The sequence below is a fragment of the Saccopteryx bilineata genome, chromosome 6, assembly GCF_036850765.1.
Source record: "Saccopteryx bilineata isolate mSacBil1 chromosome 6, mSacBil1_pri_phased_curated, whole genome shotgun sequence".
Taxonomy (NCBI): Eukaryota; Metazoa; Chordata; class Mammalia; order Chiroptera; family Emballonuridae; genus Saccopteryx; species Saccopteryx bilineata.
The window spans coordinates 134,683,314-134,697,619 of NC_089495.1; the positions used below are offsets into that span (position 1 = coordinate 134,683,314).

At 53.8% G+C, this 14,306-nt stretch overlaps 1 protein-coding gene across 1 annotated transcript in view; it reads left to right on the plus strand.

Moving 5' to 3' along the window:
* TPO (thyroid peroxidase) overlaps positions 1-5,801 on the plus strand; it is a 33,444-nt gene extending 27,643 nt beyond the window's left edge. Inside the window, exons 15-16 of the mRNA XM_066235211.1 lie at positions 1,317-1,416; positions 5,246-5,801. Coding sequence (XP_066091308.1) covers positions 1,317-1,416; positions 5,246-5,387 — 242 coding nt within the window. The 3' untranslated portion in view covers positions 5,388-5,801. The remainder of the gene's footprint in view (positions 1-1,316; positions 1,417-5,245) is intronic.
* Positions 5,802-14,306: the final 8,505 nt, after the last annotated feature.

Sequence of the window (14,306 nt, forward strand, 5' to 3'; positions counted from 1 at the left end):
ATGCTCAGTCCCATGCACAGAGCAGAGAGGCCCTGTGACTAGCTCAGGCATGGCCATTCTCACAGATCTAGGGTTCTAGCTTGGCTTCCATCTCCTGTGAAAGAAAAGTGCTGTGCAAATACTGGTTGCAATGGAGATGCACACTGCAGTGGGGGCGGAGGCCTCCGTGCAGAACTTGGCTCAATTTCAAGTCCAGTAGAACAGTGGGACTCAGAGCCAGCAGGCAGAGTGAGGGCCCCGTGGAGGGGGAGAGTGGAGGACGGGGCTGGCTGCAGGAGCAGTGTTCTTGCTAGAACAGGCCGAGTGCCTGACCTGCTGTGCTGACCGTCTCCAAGCATCATCCACGCAATCCAGACTGTGCACGATATCTGCCACTGCAGCGCACAGAATCGGAGTCTGGTGAGCAGCAGGCGTGAACCTGGTTCTCACAGCTTCCTGTACCTGCTGGGCCCAATGATGCCAGCAAACCTGACGTGAGCACCCACAGGTGCACGAGACCCAACACCGCAGAAAAGCCAGCGATGGACTGTCGCCAAAGGGGTCATGAGCCAAGCCTGCTGCCCCAGATGGCCTTTTCTCATGTGGACAGTGGAACCGATGATCTGGAGATGCCCCGAGTCTACCCCGTGTTCCTGGATAGTCTGATGCGGGAGAGGCATCCAGAGGACATGTCACCGAGAACCCACGGGTCCCAGGACCACTCATGCCCTCCAACCTGGATCTCTTTTACTCGATTTCTGCCAACTGTGCCCAGTTTCTTTCTAGAATGAGCGCTCATACCCATAGTGGAGAGACCTGCCAACTATCCCCACGGCTGCTCTGTGGGCTTTAAGCGCCTCCCACACATAAACACGGCCCTTGACTGAACCCTTTTAACCTCCCCTGATGTCTGCAGAGCACAGAGGCACGAAGGGGATAAATTCTCCGTCACATTGGCCACTGGCTTTTCCTCCCTTTGGTCCCCAGTCACAACCTGCTGTGCACCCACACTTTTCTGGGTCCTCAGGGTCTGAGGCCTGCAGCGGACCCCACAGTGTCCCCAGATCAGGTGGAAGAGTGTTCGGTGTTCCTGCAGGGAGGGCCGAGACGTCCCCTAGAAAAGGGCACAGGTTTCTTCTGTCTGTAAACTGTCCCCTCACCTTCACACTCAGGGACCGTGTATGTGGAAACGCTGCTTCCGGGTGGGCCATGCTGTTCAACCTGGGCAGCCCTGCATGGATCAGCATGGGCTCAGGGTCAGACCCAGGATAAGGGTTGGGCACACTGACCACTTCCCGTGGCCTGCCAGGCTTGCTAATGGCTCATTCTCACTCCAGACTCCGGGAGGCTCCCGAAGGCATCCTTGCTGTCCATCGCATTGGGCGCCTTGCTGATCTGTGGCCTGGCAGGTCTCACTTGGATGGTGATTTGCAGGTGGTGAGTCCCCCTTCCCATCCCCATGGGGGGCTGGTGACAATCCTGGATGTTCTGGTCCTTCATTCTGCATCAGGTAATGAGGGTAGAGTGGTCACTCGCACACCGTGGGTCAGGGCGAGGTGCAGGGTCAGGACGGGGACCTGTGGTGACCAACAGTGATTGTACTGAGGCATCCGCTTAGAGCCCAGACTCACACAGGTTCCTCAGGGAAGCACGTAGCCACAGGTAAACCTCCTGCCTCACTGAGACCCACCTCCCTCCTGGGAAACTGGGAAATTCACCTTCGGGTTAAAACAGCACTGCAGGTGAGGCCCCCAGGGGCCAGATCTGGGTGTTCCGGGTCCTGGGGGGGGGGGGGAACAGGGTGTGAGGACCTTGGGGCCTTTTTGGGCCAGCCGTGTGGCCTCCGTCTTCACCCCCAGCTGCTGTGTCTTCACTCCCGGCTTTTAGAATCAAACTCCCTACTGTTGTCTGGTTGTCTAGTGGGCAGCGGTGTATTTTAAATGGTAAGTAGTCAGAATAACAAGAGCACAAAACACCAGGTCCTTGCTTCACCCATCTGGCTTCTCCCCTCCACCCCTGACTGCAGGGCTCACTGGGGACCCGCTCCCTCCAGCCTGTCCCTTTGCCCAGTTGGCAGGATGCCTGCTCTGACCCCAGCAGGGCCACTCCACCCCAGCACTGGACAGCAGACCATGCTCACTGCTTGAGGTCGCTGTGTTGCCCATGTCCTTGTCCTGGTGACACTGTCCCTTACTCCTCCTGATGAGTTGCCCTGAGGCTCTCTCTAGCCTGTCCTCCCAGCTATGAGACCATTGTGGTCTAACAAGGGTCTCATCAGTCACAGCCTTTTATTTTATTCTGAGGACCTGGGAGGGAGGTGTCGGAGCCTGTCCTGTCCACCTGATCGTAAACTTGGCTGAAGTTGACAAAGTGGTCACTTTCACAAACTAAAACGCCACCCTCACTTTGGTGAGATCAACAAGCTGAGCTGCTGGCATGCGGTCTCTCCTACCCGGCACTCCATACCTGATGCTTTCAACAGGCCCTGAGCGTCCCCAGTGGGATATGAGAACACCCCTGCAGAAGGCCTGTGTCATCAGAGATGCCTGGTCAGCAGGATCTGCCTCTGAGCCCGAGCAGTGGCTGCTGCTGTCCCCACATCCCCGTGTCTCCTCCGAGAATTGGGGATCCAGGTGGGGGCTGAGGAGGAGGCAGGGGAGCATTTCCTTAGGCTCTCGTGTGCAGCTGGAGAAGACTGGGGTGGCCTCTATCTCCTGCAGCCTTGAGACCAGCTTTGAGTGCTTAAAACAGTCAGAAAAGCAGTTTATGGTCAGTACTTGGTGGCCACAAAGTATTTGTACCCCTAAAGTATATGTACCCCCAAAGCCTTAGAGAGTTAACGCTCAAGTCAGCTCAAATGGGCCAGAACAGGGAGATGCGAATCACAGGAAAGGGTTCACATGCCGGATGTGACTTGACACTTCCTGCATCTGGGTGCAGGAGGTGCAGGTCCATGCTGGGTGGACACGGGAGTCAGAGTGCTAGGTCCTGGCCCATTTGGCTCTCGTTCTGTCCGAGGGCAGCGCTCTCTGCCACTGACATCAAACACTTCTCCCCAGGGGGGCACCGTAACATGCAGCCAGACGTGTCCCAGCGTTGTCAGGACATTTTGAGCATTGTGTGCGTGACACACACTCACACACGCGTGCGCGTGCGTGCGCTCACAGTCGTGCTTGGAAGTGACTGCAGTTAACTCCTACTGAAAATGAGCTTGTGAACTGATGTCATTCTGTGCGTCGGCTCCCTGTGTGCAAGCATCATGTGTCCTCGCCATTCCTCTTTTACAGGTTTTATACTGAAACTTACTGAGTCGAGTGCTATGCTAGACAGTGATGGTCACAAGGCTGAGGTCACTCACATCCCAGAAGGAATGACATGAGGACAGGATGACACATGACGGGTTCCATGGGGAAGGAATTCTCGGCCAACACTGTCATGAAAGCCTCTATGGAGCCCCTGGCCTGTGGGGACCTGAGATTTGGGGACCCTGCCAGCTACCAGGGCTGTGTGTCCCAAACAGCAGGGAAGCAGCCCAGAGCCTGGTCTGCAGGTAGCACAGCCTCTCTGGGACCAGGTGGATGGCCAGGGACCAGGTTTGCTCAGGATGGTCAGCTGACATGTGCTTTGCTCCTGGAGACTGTACAGAAGGTCTTAGGATGTACAAAGGTGGCTCGGGGTTGGGGTGGGAAGGGCACTGAGAGGCAGGAGGGGGGCCAGGGAGGAGTGAGCACCCCCCAACACACTCCTAGTCTCTGGTCCACTCATGTCCTCTCTGGTCCCCCCCACTGTCCTTCCACTGGCTTTGGCTCCGCTCGCCCTTCTTTTCTGATTCTTCCAGTTGTGATGTCAGGTCGCTCATTTGAGATCTTTCCCCATTTTTAACGCAGGCGCCTGTGGCTGCCAACCTACCTCTCGTGCGTGCTTTGTGCTGCACCCATACTTTGTGTGTTGTTTTCGTTTTCACTTGTCTCCACTTATTTGTTAATTTTTGTTTAGACTTCTTTGACCTGTTAGTTGTTCAAGGGTGTGCTTTTCAATGGATTGTGGATTTTCCTGTTTTATGGTCACCTACTCAATGGGGTGTAATGCAGCCCTTGAGGTCCCTGGGCAGAGAGAACCCCAGAGGACGGGCAGTGAAGCAGCTCAGATACTTCCATCCACATGTAGAGTGCAGGGCATGGGCGAGAACGTACTGAGGAGGATTTGACTGACAGGTGGCTTGTGCAGCCGCGTTTCCTGTGTCCTCCCATCAATGGTTCTGTTTGTTCATTTATCTCCTGGCCAAAGGCCCTGGAGCAAGCGCGGTGTGATTGGGCTGCATGTGGCTGAGGGGCCACAACGGGGGTTCTGACTGTCTACCCCCGCCTCCCGGCACCCGAGCAGTGATGGTGACTGCTGGGCCGTAGATGAACTTGATGAGGTCATAGCCATTAGGGAATGTTCTGCAAGGAGGCACCGAGGCCTCAGGGCTGCTTTCCTAATGCCATCGGAAGACAGCGTCTGTTTCACTGTCACAGCAGTGCCACAGGTGGGCAGTGGGTGCTTGTGAGTTTTCCCCGAGTGCTGACAGTATGACAGGTGTGTGCTTGTCCACGGGACACACTGTGACTCTGCGTCCTCGCTGTTGATTGTGGACGAAAATGGGAAGGCAGGCTCCCTGACAGGATGTGGGAAACGCCAGGACCCAAGCACATCACTGTGCAGTGTCCCAGCCTGGGGCTCGGAGCAGGTGGGCTCACCTCTCGTGCCACACAGGTATCTCTGAAGACCAGGCAGGTGCAGCACTCGTCCTGCTGTGCCTCTGTCTGCACAGCCCCCGCCCCTTGCCTGCCACTCACACTGTGTGTACAAGAGAGCCGTGATGTGTCCCCATGGTAACCCACTTGGAAGAAGGTGCAGATGGGTTCACATCAGCCGGAGTGGAAGGGGTGCAAATAAATGCCTTGAGTGCACGAGAGGAAATGTCAGCTTTTATAAAAAATGAAATAATTATGTTCAGTGTGGGGAAAAAATCAGTCTAAACTGACTTTTTTACTGTTTTTACCTTCTGTATAAGACCCTGAGTGTAGTTCTGTTAGAAAGTCACTTCTAGACACCTGGGGCCTATCTGAAATGTAAGTCATCGGCCAATCCTGTGACCTCCTGACCCCCTCCTAGGAGGCCTTCTGTTTGCAGAGTGAATGAGTGCTGGCAGCAGCCACCACGCATGGACCGAGGACCCTGCATGGCATCCGTTCATCAGTGCTCACCCACGTCTCTCCTGCAGGACTCGGCCTGTGGATCCCAGATCCTCCTCTGTGAGTAGCGGCCGCTGCCAGCTGCGTGGACTCAGCATGGCCAGTGCGGCTCCCAGCTCCGATTGGAGGAGCATGGCCAGCTCGGAGCCTGGAACTCCCATCTCAGAGTGACAAGAGGGAATGTGTTTCATCTCGAGATGGTCTGTGTGTATGAAAACAATGCTGATCTGGGCACCTCCATCACGCAGGACGTGCTGAAGGAAGGGTCACAGTCAGACGTGGGTCAGGTCTGCTGCGTGTCACAGATGGTGAGCGGATAGAGAACAGATGCACGTTTCCGATGCCTGATTGAGGCAGACTGACACGCCAGTGATTACTTCAGAACAGTGTGTGTTTCAAATATCACCACTGAGACTTCTCCACACGAAGGCAGCCGGTCCGTGTCATAGCTGGACAAGCTCCAGTGAAGGAGCCTCACCACCCCATGGGCCCCTCTCTGCTGTGAGCCTGCCTGCGGCCTCCTCCTGGGGATTCGTGACACATCTATAAACATTTTCTTCCAGCCAAAGCAATGGGGAAATGTTATTTTCACCATACTCGTCTCACTTTTCCTCCAACTTTAATTTTCTCCCTTGTCCTGTCATTCCTCCTTTCCCTCCAATCCTGATGCACATAGCTGGGACACGGTACATGTCCAGAGGGGCTGACAGCATCAGCTGAGCAGCCTGAAGGTCACGCTAAGGCCACTGAGCAGCCCTTGCTCTTTATGGGGGGATTGCTGGGTCCCTGTGTGAGGACGGACTCTGTGACAGCAAATTAAAGTTCCAAGAGAGATGACAACAGTCACAGCTGACTGCTAAAGGAACCCCGGGACTGCTGTGCAGACAGCATCTTCTTGCTCCTGCACCTTTCCTCCGTGTTATGGGCAGACGTCACCACCTGCTGGCTGACTTTGGGAATGTAGACATAGCAACTGCTTCTTGATGGCCCAACCTGGGCCTGATGGAGCTTCTGTCCACGTTACCGGAGCAGCAAAGAGTGCCCAGAACCCCATTGGGATCCCTCATGGTCTGCCACCTTGGGGACAGCCTGGGGGGCAAACCTTGCAGGATGAGGACCGCCGAAGGGAAGTTTCTTGAAGCAGGACCAGGACATCCAAATTACTGAGCCTTTGCTATCCTGGGAGGCCATTCTGTTTGAGCAGAACTTGTGCACTGATGTTGGGTGGAACAGAGAGGGGCAGAGTGTCCCTGGGTGGGCCCAGGTTAGTGCGACAGCCCTTCAGCTCCTCCTGGACTTCCGAAGCCGTGAGGGGTATAACCCGTGTGAGCATTGAGGACTGACCTGCAGATGCAGGTCAGGGTGACCAAATTCCCGGTGGTGTTGACCCCGGGACCGGAGGAGGGGACACCATGGCCAGGACACCATCACATGCTCAGCACGACCTCCATGGCCAGCCCCTCCTGTCCCAGGGAAAAGAAGGAATGTGCAGGTTGTGGGCGAATTTGTGGCTGGGACAGCCATTAGAGTTCTTTTGGGTGAGAGAATATTGTTACTATAGAAATAGGGTCTAAATTTTAAATTTAAAGGAAAGCAATAATCACTAAAACATTTAAACAATGAGATGATGTAGCTTGAATGAAATTGTTGGTGGGTTTCATAGCCACCTTTCTGTTAGATGTCTCCTAGGGCCTGTCACAGCTTGTTTTAACAGCACAGTCTTTAAATAGTTTTGAGATTATTTTCAATTTGGAGAAAGAACATTCTGTATCTGTTAGTGCAGTGACAAATATTGTAAAAAAATAAAAATAAAGCTACTGTCAAAAAAATAGTATTTAATTTTTATACAACACAGTAATCTGACACTCTAGTTCTATTAAATTTCACTGTTATATAACTGCTTGTGATGGAAAAGTGTGCTATTACAGAATTGTTCATTTCAAAAGAATAAAAGTTATTTTGCACATTTGTATTCTCCATAGATCATTTTTTTTATCCATCTCAGTTGACTCAGTAACACAGAAGATCAGGAAAAGCACTTACACCTAAACCTTTCATCTGTGCAAATAGTAAGGGGAAACATTTTGCATCATCCAGTCCTCGGTTTGCCTCAGCGAGGGCAGAATGCCAGTGTCTTGGGCTCTTATCTGATCAGCAGAACAACAGAAAATGCAAGGTGTTGTAAGATCCGGTGACATTTTCACAAAGGCAATTTTTTTTTTCGTATTTTCCTGAAGCTGGAAACGGGAAGAGACAGACAGACTCCCGCATGTGCCCAACCGGGATCCACCCGGCACGCCCACCAGGGGCGATGCTCTGCCCCTCCGGGGCGTCACTCCACTGCGACCAGAGCCACTCCAGCGCCTGGGGCAGAGGCCAAGGAGCCATTCCCAGCGCCCGGGCCATCTTTGCTCCAATGGAGCCTTGGCTGCAGGAGGGGGGGGTGGAGAAGCAAATGGACGCTTCTCCTATGTGCCCTGGCCGGGAATCGAACCCGGGTCCCCCGCACGCCAGGCCGACGCTCTTCCACTGAGCCAACCGGCCAGGGCCCAAAGGCAATTTTTTTAATGAAAATACGATCACTAGAATGTCAGCCCACACTGAGAGGGAGCAGCGTTGACCCCGCACAACGGTGTTGAACTGGACTAAAAACGAGGGCCCACGGGTGGCTTTGGGCTAAAACCCAGACAACCCCAGAACTTTCAGAGCCCACCAGACCCTGCCTGGTCTGTGTCCACATTTTACTTCATGTGGCAGTTCTCAGGTGCCTTGGTGAGTCCACAGAAAGTGCATCACAGTCATTTGTTTACTGCGTCTGCGTGGAGAAGTCGCTCACACTTGTCACGCAGGGACTGGGAGCCAGACCCCTCAGATGAGGCTTCCTTTGCAGGTCCGCAGAGAAGGAGGCCTGCGCTCCTGGCCACCATGCCCACCTGGGACGCAAGTGACTGCCCAGGCATTGAAGCCTCATTGTGCACGCACAGTTTAGTATGTAGGCCACACTTGAACACTTTTAAAAAGTGGGAAAAGGAGTCAGCAGGACCTGTGTCTGTTCGCAAGGAGAAAAGTGTAGTCAACAGGAGGAAGCATGGGGCAGAGACACGTGTGGTGTGTTCCTGCCTCAGATGAGCGTGGCCTGTCTGCCACGTGTCACCAGTGGTGGGGACAGAGTGACAGGATGGAGAAGAGCTCGAACTAATGAACTGGAGGTGTGGGCACACCACAGCAGAGAGTGGAGGTCAGAATGCAGCTGGCATAAGTGTGCACATAAAACTTTCACACTGAAAAGTACTGAAAAAGAAAATGAACCACCAAAATCTGATTTTTTGACATAATGTGATTGTGGGGAATTCTTGCTTTATTTTTCTGTTTTTATTTTAATGTAGATTTCTCCCCAAATGGAAAGCCTGCCATAGTATCACAGGCCTATTTCTGAAGTTCAGCTTTGTGTATGTGTGTGTGTGTGTGTGAGAGAGAGAGAGAGAGAGAGAGAGACAGGAAGGGAGAGAGATGAGAAGCATCAATTCTTTGTTGTGACACCTTAGTTCATTGATTGCTTTCTCATATGTGCCTTGATGGGGGTCATGGTGTCTAGCTGAGCCAGTGACCCCTTGCTCAAGCCCGCAACCTTAGGTTCAAGCTGGTGAGCCTTGCTCAAACCAGATGAGCCTGCATTCAAGCTGGTGACCTTGGGATTTTGAACCTGGGTCCTCCATGTCCCAGTCTGATGCTCCATCCACTACGCCACTGCCTGGTCAGGCTATCACAGGCCTATTTCTAAGTCTGGTTCAGTGATTGGATACAGGGCTTCTGTTACTGCTTTTTTATTTCTTTGTGAAAAGTACTTGTTTTATTACATTTCATTATTTTTTTTTATTTTTCAATGACAGTTCACGTTCAATATCATTTTGTGTTAGTTTCAGGTGTACAGCATAGCAGTGGGACAGTCGTATACTTTACAGTGCTCTGCCGATATTCCCAGTGCCCACCTGCACCATCCCAGTAACCACAGTATTACTGACTGCACTCCCTGTGCTGCACTTGACGTCCCCGTGACCTGTCCACCATCTCTACTTCTCAGTCCCTTCACCTTTTCCACCAGGCCTCTCCCCTCTCGCAACCCCCAGCCTGTTTGCTGCGTCTGTCTGCGCAGGAGCTGGACATCAGTGCCGAATGGGCAACAGCTGTGGGTTCCCCTGTGCGAGAACGCGGCAGGCCTCAGAGCCTGACCAGCAGTATGACCTTGGCTTCTCCCCGCCCAGCAGACAGACCCTGTAATACCTCCTCAGGGCGCTGGGGGGCACTGCGCGCTCAGTCCTGGTGCATCACCTGCCGGCCCGCTGAGCTTAGCCTTGACCCGCGGCCCCTTCCGTCAGTGAAGCTCTGTAGTTCAGATGAGAGCCTGGGCTTTCAGAGTCCACAGGCGACCTGACACAACAGCCCCACTCCACGGAATGCCTCCACGGTGTCTGCACCCTAACACAGAGCGATGCCTCAGGGGGAGCTGCCTGGTGCCCAGGAGGCCAGAAGGGAGGCTGGCCGCGGCCTGGGCAGCGCTCAGAGGACTGGAGCGAGTCCGCGTCAGGTGGGCCGCCTCCACCATCAGCTTCCTAGCCAGCGGCACCTGCGGCCCTGGGGCCGCTGGTACACATCTGGGGTGCGAGCCTGAGCTGCGACGGAGGGAGGAAGGAGGAAGGACCAAAGATTGAGGGCTGCCGCCTGGACTGCTGGAGGCCAGGGCTCCACTTGTTAGTGCAGTTCGGTTTCCCTGAGCCCCCGCGATCGGTCAGGACTCAGGACTGCTTCCTAGATGCTCTCAGTGCGCAGGGAGTCAATACTCCTTCAACCCTACTATCCAAGGAGAACACCGTCCTAATCACCTAGTTAACTCCACCTGCCCCTAGTTAACTAATTTTCCCCTTATCCTCTCCGCCCCGCTGCTCCGCTCTGAGCCGGCCCCTCCCAGTCCCTCCACCTGCAGGGCTCGCTGGCTCATCAGTAACAGGCGCTGAAGGGGAATCAGCTCGTGGCGCCTCCGCTCAGCACCACACTGGAGGCCGACTCCATCGGAAGCCTGACCCGCAGTCGCTCAGCCAACTCCAGGTTCCCCTGGAACCGCGCTGACCTTCCTGCCGCCCGTGCTTCCAGGTGGGGCCGCTGTCTTCGCACGACGGGCTCCGTGCAGAACCTGGGACCCAACACCGGAAAAGTCACGGTTTCCCAGTGGGATGCAGGACTCCATTCTCAGAGCATTCTGCTGGAAGTATTCAGGAATTTTATATATTTATCAGCAAGGGAGAGAGATGAGAAGCATCAATTCCTAGTTGTAGAACTTCAGTTCATTGATTGCTTTCTCATGTGTGCCTTGACCGGTGCTCCGGCCGAGACAGTGACCTCGGGTTTCAAACTTTGGTACTTAGCATCTGATTTGGAAACTCTGTCCGCTGTACCACCACCTGGTCAAGCTCTTCTGGGAGTCTTTGGGAATTTACTGCTAAACATTTTCAGGCTTACTTTAAAAAAAAAAAAAGGGAGGGAGAGGCAGGGAGAAAGGGTCAGAGAAACAGGAACGTGGAGCTGCTCCTGTATGTGCCCTGACTAGGTATCGAGCCAGCATCCTCTGCTCTTCTGGGTGATACTCCAAGCAAATGTGCTATCTGGCTAGGCCTTAATTTTATTATTGATTTTTAGAGAGAGAAGAAGGGGAAGAGAGGGAAGGAGGAAAGGAGAGACAAGGTAGGGGGAAGGGAAGTGTTTATTTGTTGTTCTACTCAGTCATGCACTCATTGGTTGCTTCCTGTGCGTGCCCTGATGGAGATCGAACCCACAACCTACCTTGTCTCAGGACGACCCTCTAACCAACTGAGCTAACCAGCCAGGGCCATACTCGTTCTTAAAAAGTAATGAACTCTAGAAGCCCATGAATTTGAAGGCTGGAAAGAAAAAACAACACTGACCATCTCCAGGCAGCCCAGTCCCCCCCCCCCCCCTTCCTGAAGTCCTCTGTCATGCAGCGTTCTGTGCTAGGAAGTAGCTTCTGCTCCCAGAGTCAGCCTGATACCAAGAACCACGATGGCCCATCTTGTGTCATTTGCTGGCTGCCCTGAGCTCCCTGATATGTCCACGCTGTCCAGCCTCCATCAGTCACTGGGTCAGGGAGCCCTGAGAGGTCCTAGAGTCTCTGGGCAGCCCTTACTCAGGACTCCAGCCTGGCCGTTCCCACCGAAGAAGCAGGTCTGTAGAGTCCTCCAGCTGGGAGCTGCGTGGACCAGGCTCAGAGCAGCGTATGGGCTGGCGGCTCCCGGGGCTGTGTGGGGTTGGTAGAAAGCCACTCAGCTTGGCTTTCTCCATGTCATGCTGGGCCCAGTCAGCCCAGGACACCTCTACACTCTCACACGCCATCAAGCTGGGGTCTTTTTCCAGCAGAAGCTGGCATTTCCCCTTGGGGACCCCTGTGCATCCTTATCTCTTAGCAGTCTCTGTCCCCAAGCCTGCAAATGTTCTCACACCAGTCTTCCCAAAGCACTGCTGGCACCCAAGCCCTGTGTCCCTGCAGACAGGGCTGTGTCTGCCTGTGTCCTGGGCATCTGTGGTGCTGTGAAAAGGAGGGAGGGAGGGAGGGAGGGAGGGAGGGAGGGAGGGAAGGACAGGTGGGCAGGAGCTATCACAGGCACATCACACCCCCGACCTCGCCTCAGCTTCGCCTGTAACATGAAGGGGAGATCAAGGGTCCCTCGAAGGTCCTTTTCAATTTCTACAAATTTTATAATAAAAAGAAAGTGAGAAGGAACTGAGTCCTGTGCCCGTTTCTCTAAACGCGGGTGTTTCTCGATGCCCTGGACCCTGTGGCTTCTCCAGAGTCTTGATGCACTCGCCAACATCCAGGACAGACCCGCTGCCTCATCCAACCTCCACGTCAAAGCAGAAGCTGCAGAAACTGTTTCTGTAGGGCAGGGGTAGTCAACCTTTTTATACCTACCGCCCACTTTGTATCTCTGTTAAGTAGCAAAATTTTCTAACCGCCCACCGGTTCCACAGTAATGGTGATTTATAAAGTAGAGAAGTAACTTTATAAAATTTATAAAGCAGAGTTATAGCAAGTTAAAGCATAATAATAATTACCAAGTACTTAATGTCGGATTTTCGCTAAGTTTGGCAGAATAAATCTTTATAAAACAACCTACTATAGTTAAATCTATCTTTTTATTTATACTTTAGTTGCTCCACTACCGCCCACCATGAAAGCTGGAATGCCCACTAGTGGGCGGTAGGGACCAAGTTGATTACCATTGCTGGAGAGGGCGGAGGTGCTCATGAGTCTGTCCGTGGAGCTCGGGAGGCTGAAGTGGGCGGGGCCCGTGTGCTGCCACCCCGAGCTCACCATCCCTGAGAGCTTGCTGTCCCTTTCACGGAATGCTGCTGCTGACTGGCTCCTGCCATGCTGCCCTCAAACAGCGAGGATGGTCCCTGAGTGCAGGACACGCAGTGGGGACTGCGGCTGCTCCAGAAGGTAGCACTGTCCAGTTGAAGCGGTGGTGCTGGTGGGAGCCACACTGTGTCAGGTGGCCCCAGGCACAGTGCTGAGTGCCGTCCACTGATCTCAGTGCTGCTGGCTGTGACATGCTGGACGGAGAAAGTGCCCTTGTCACACATGCCTCCTCCAGGCATGCATGCTGCTGTCTGTGGTCCACCATGACCTCATCATCCAGAGAGAAAAGGACACTGTGGGTTCTGTCAGACTAACCCGGGATGTGAAGAGAAGATGAGGCTGACATTATGAAGACAGGAGCCTGCACAAGGGAGACACGTTTGAAGAGCTTCCCTGGGATGTGATGGGACCAGAAGACAGAAGAGAAAAGGAAATTACCAGTGATGTGAGGGCAGCAGTCCCTCAAAAGACAGGAACAGGGGCCTCAGCATTCCAGTCAAGTCACGTGTCATCAGACCAGAGGGACATGGACTGTCCCGGTAGGAAAACTCTGCAGGGTGAGGTGGGGGCCACTCCCCCTGCTCTGATGGCCCAGCACCAAGGGGACCAAGGGGACCATCCCTGAGAACAGACCTTTGCGAAGTTTCACAACGGAGTGAGGTGCCCGCACAGCACCCGAGGACTGGCCCAGCCAGGGCCAGGCCCAGTGAGCTGCACCACCAGAGGGCCGTGGGGTCCCTGAAGCCAGCCTCACGTCCATACATCTCTGGGACAGACACAGGTCAGAGTGGGAGCTCACACCCATGGCACATCAGAGGACAGACAAGGACACTGGGTGACAGCAAAGCTGCACACAGGCCATCCTGCCCCCTTGGCCCCTGCAGGGGACAGAAGTGTCAGCTACACTCACTGTCCTGAGGAGCGTGTCTGTGCCTCTAGCGCTTCCCTGAATTAATGGCGAGTGCAGCTTCTCCACCCTGACACCTGCCATAGCCTCCTGATGCTGAGTGGCCTCTACCTGTCTTTCTGGACCTGCCAGGGGGCCCCTGGAGTCTCTGGAGACTGAGTTCCTGCTGTCCCGACAGCATTTGCAGGGACAAGGAGGAGCCAAGCAGGGACTCAGGCTCCAGGAACCTGAGCCCTAGGGCAGAAGTATCCCCTCTTCCCAGTCAGGCCGCCATGCCCACTGACTTCCGCGCTGGGAAAACAGACCCCTTTGCAAGTCAGTCCCTGAGCACCCGAGGTCTGCTGAGGATAGCACATGCTTCGTACTCGGCCGATGTCCACAGCACATGCCTCATACATGGCTGACGTCCTTGTCTGGGCTCCCACCATGACCCAGACACCCTCTGCCTTAGCAAGGCTATGAAGTAAAGACAAAACAGAAAATAAGTCTGGTTGTGACGGAGCAACGCCCCAGATGATGGGCATGCAGGGTGGATCCTGGTCCCACGCATGCGGGAGTCTGTCTCTGTGTCTCCCTGCTTCTCACTTCAGAAAAGTACAAAAAAATAAATAAAATAAAATCTTAAAAAAACTATTGGGATTAGTAACCAAATTCACCTGGATTTTTTAATACAAAGTCAACACCCAAAATTCAGTTGCATTCCTATATACAAACAACACACAACTAGAAAAGGAATTAAAAAAAATAGCACTTC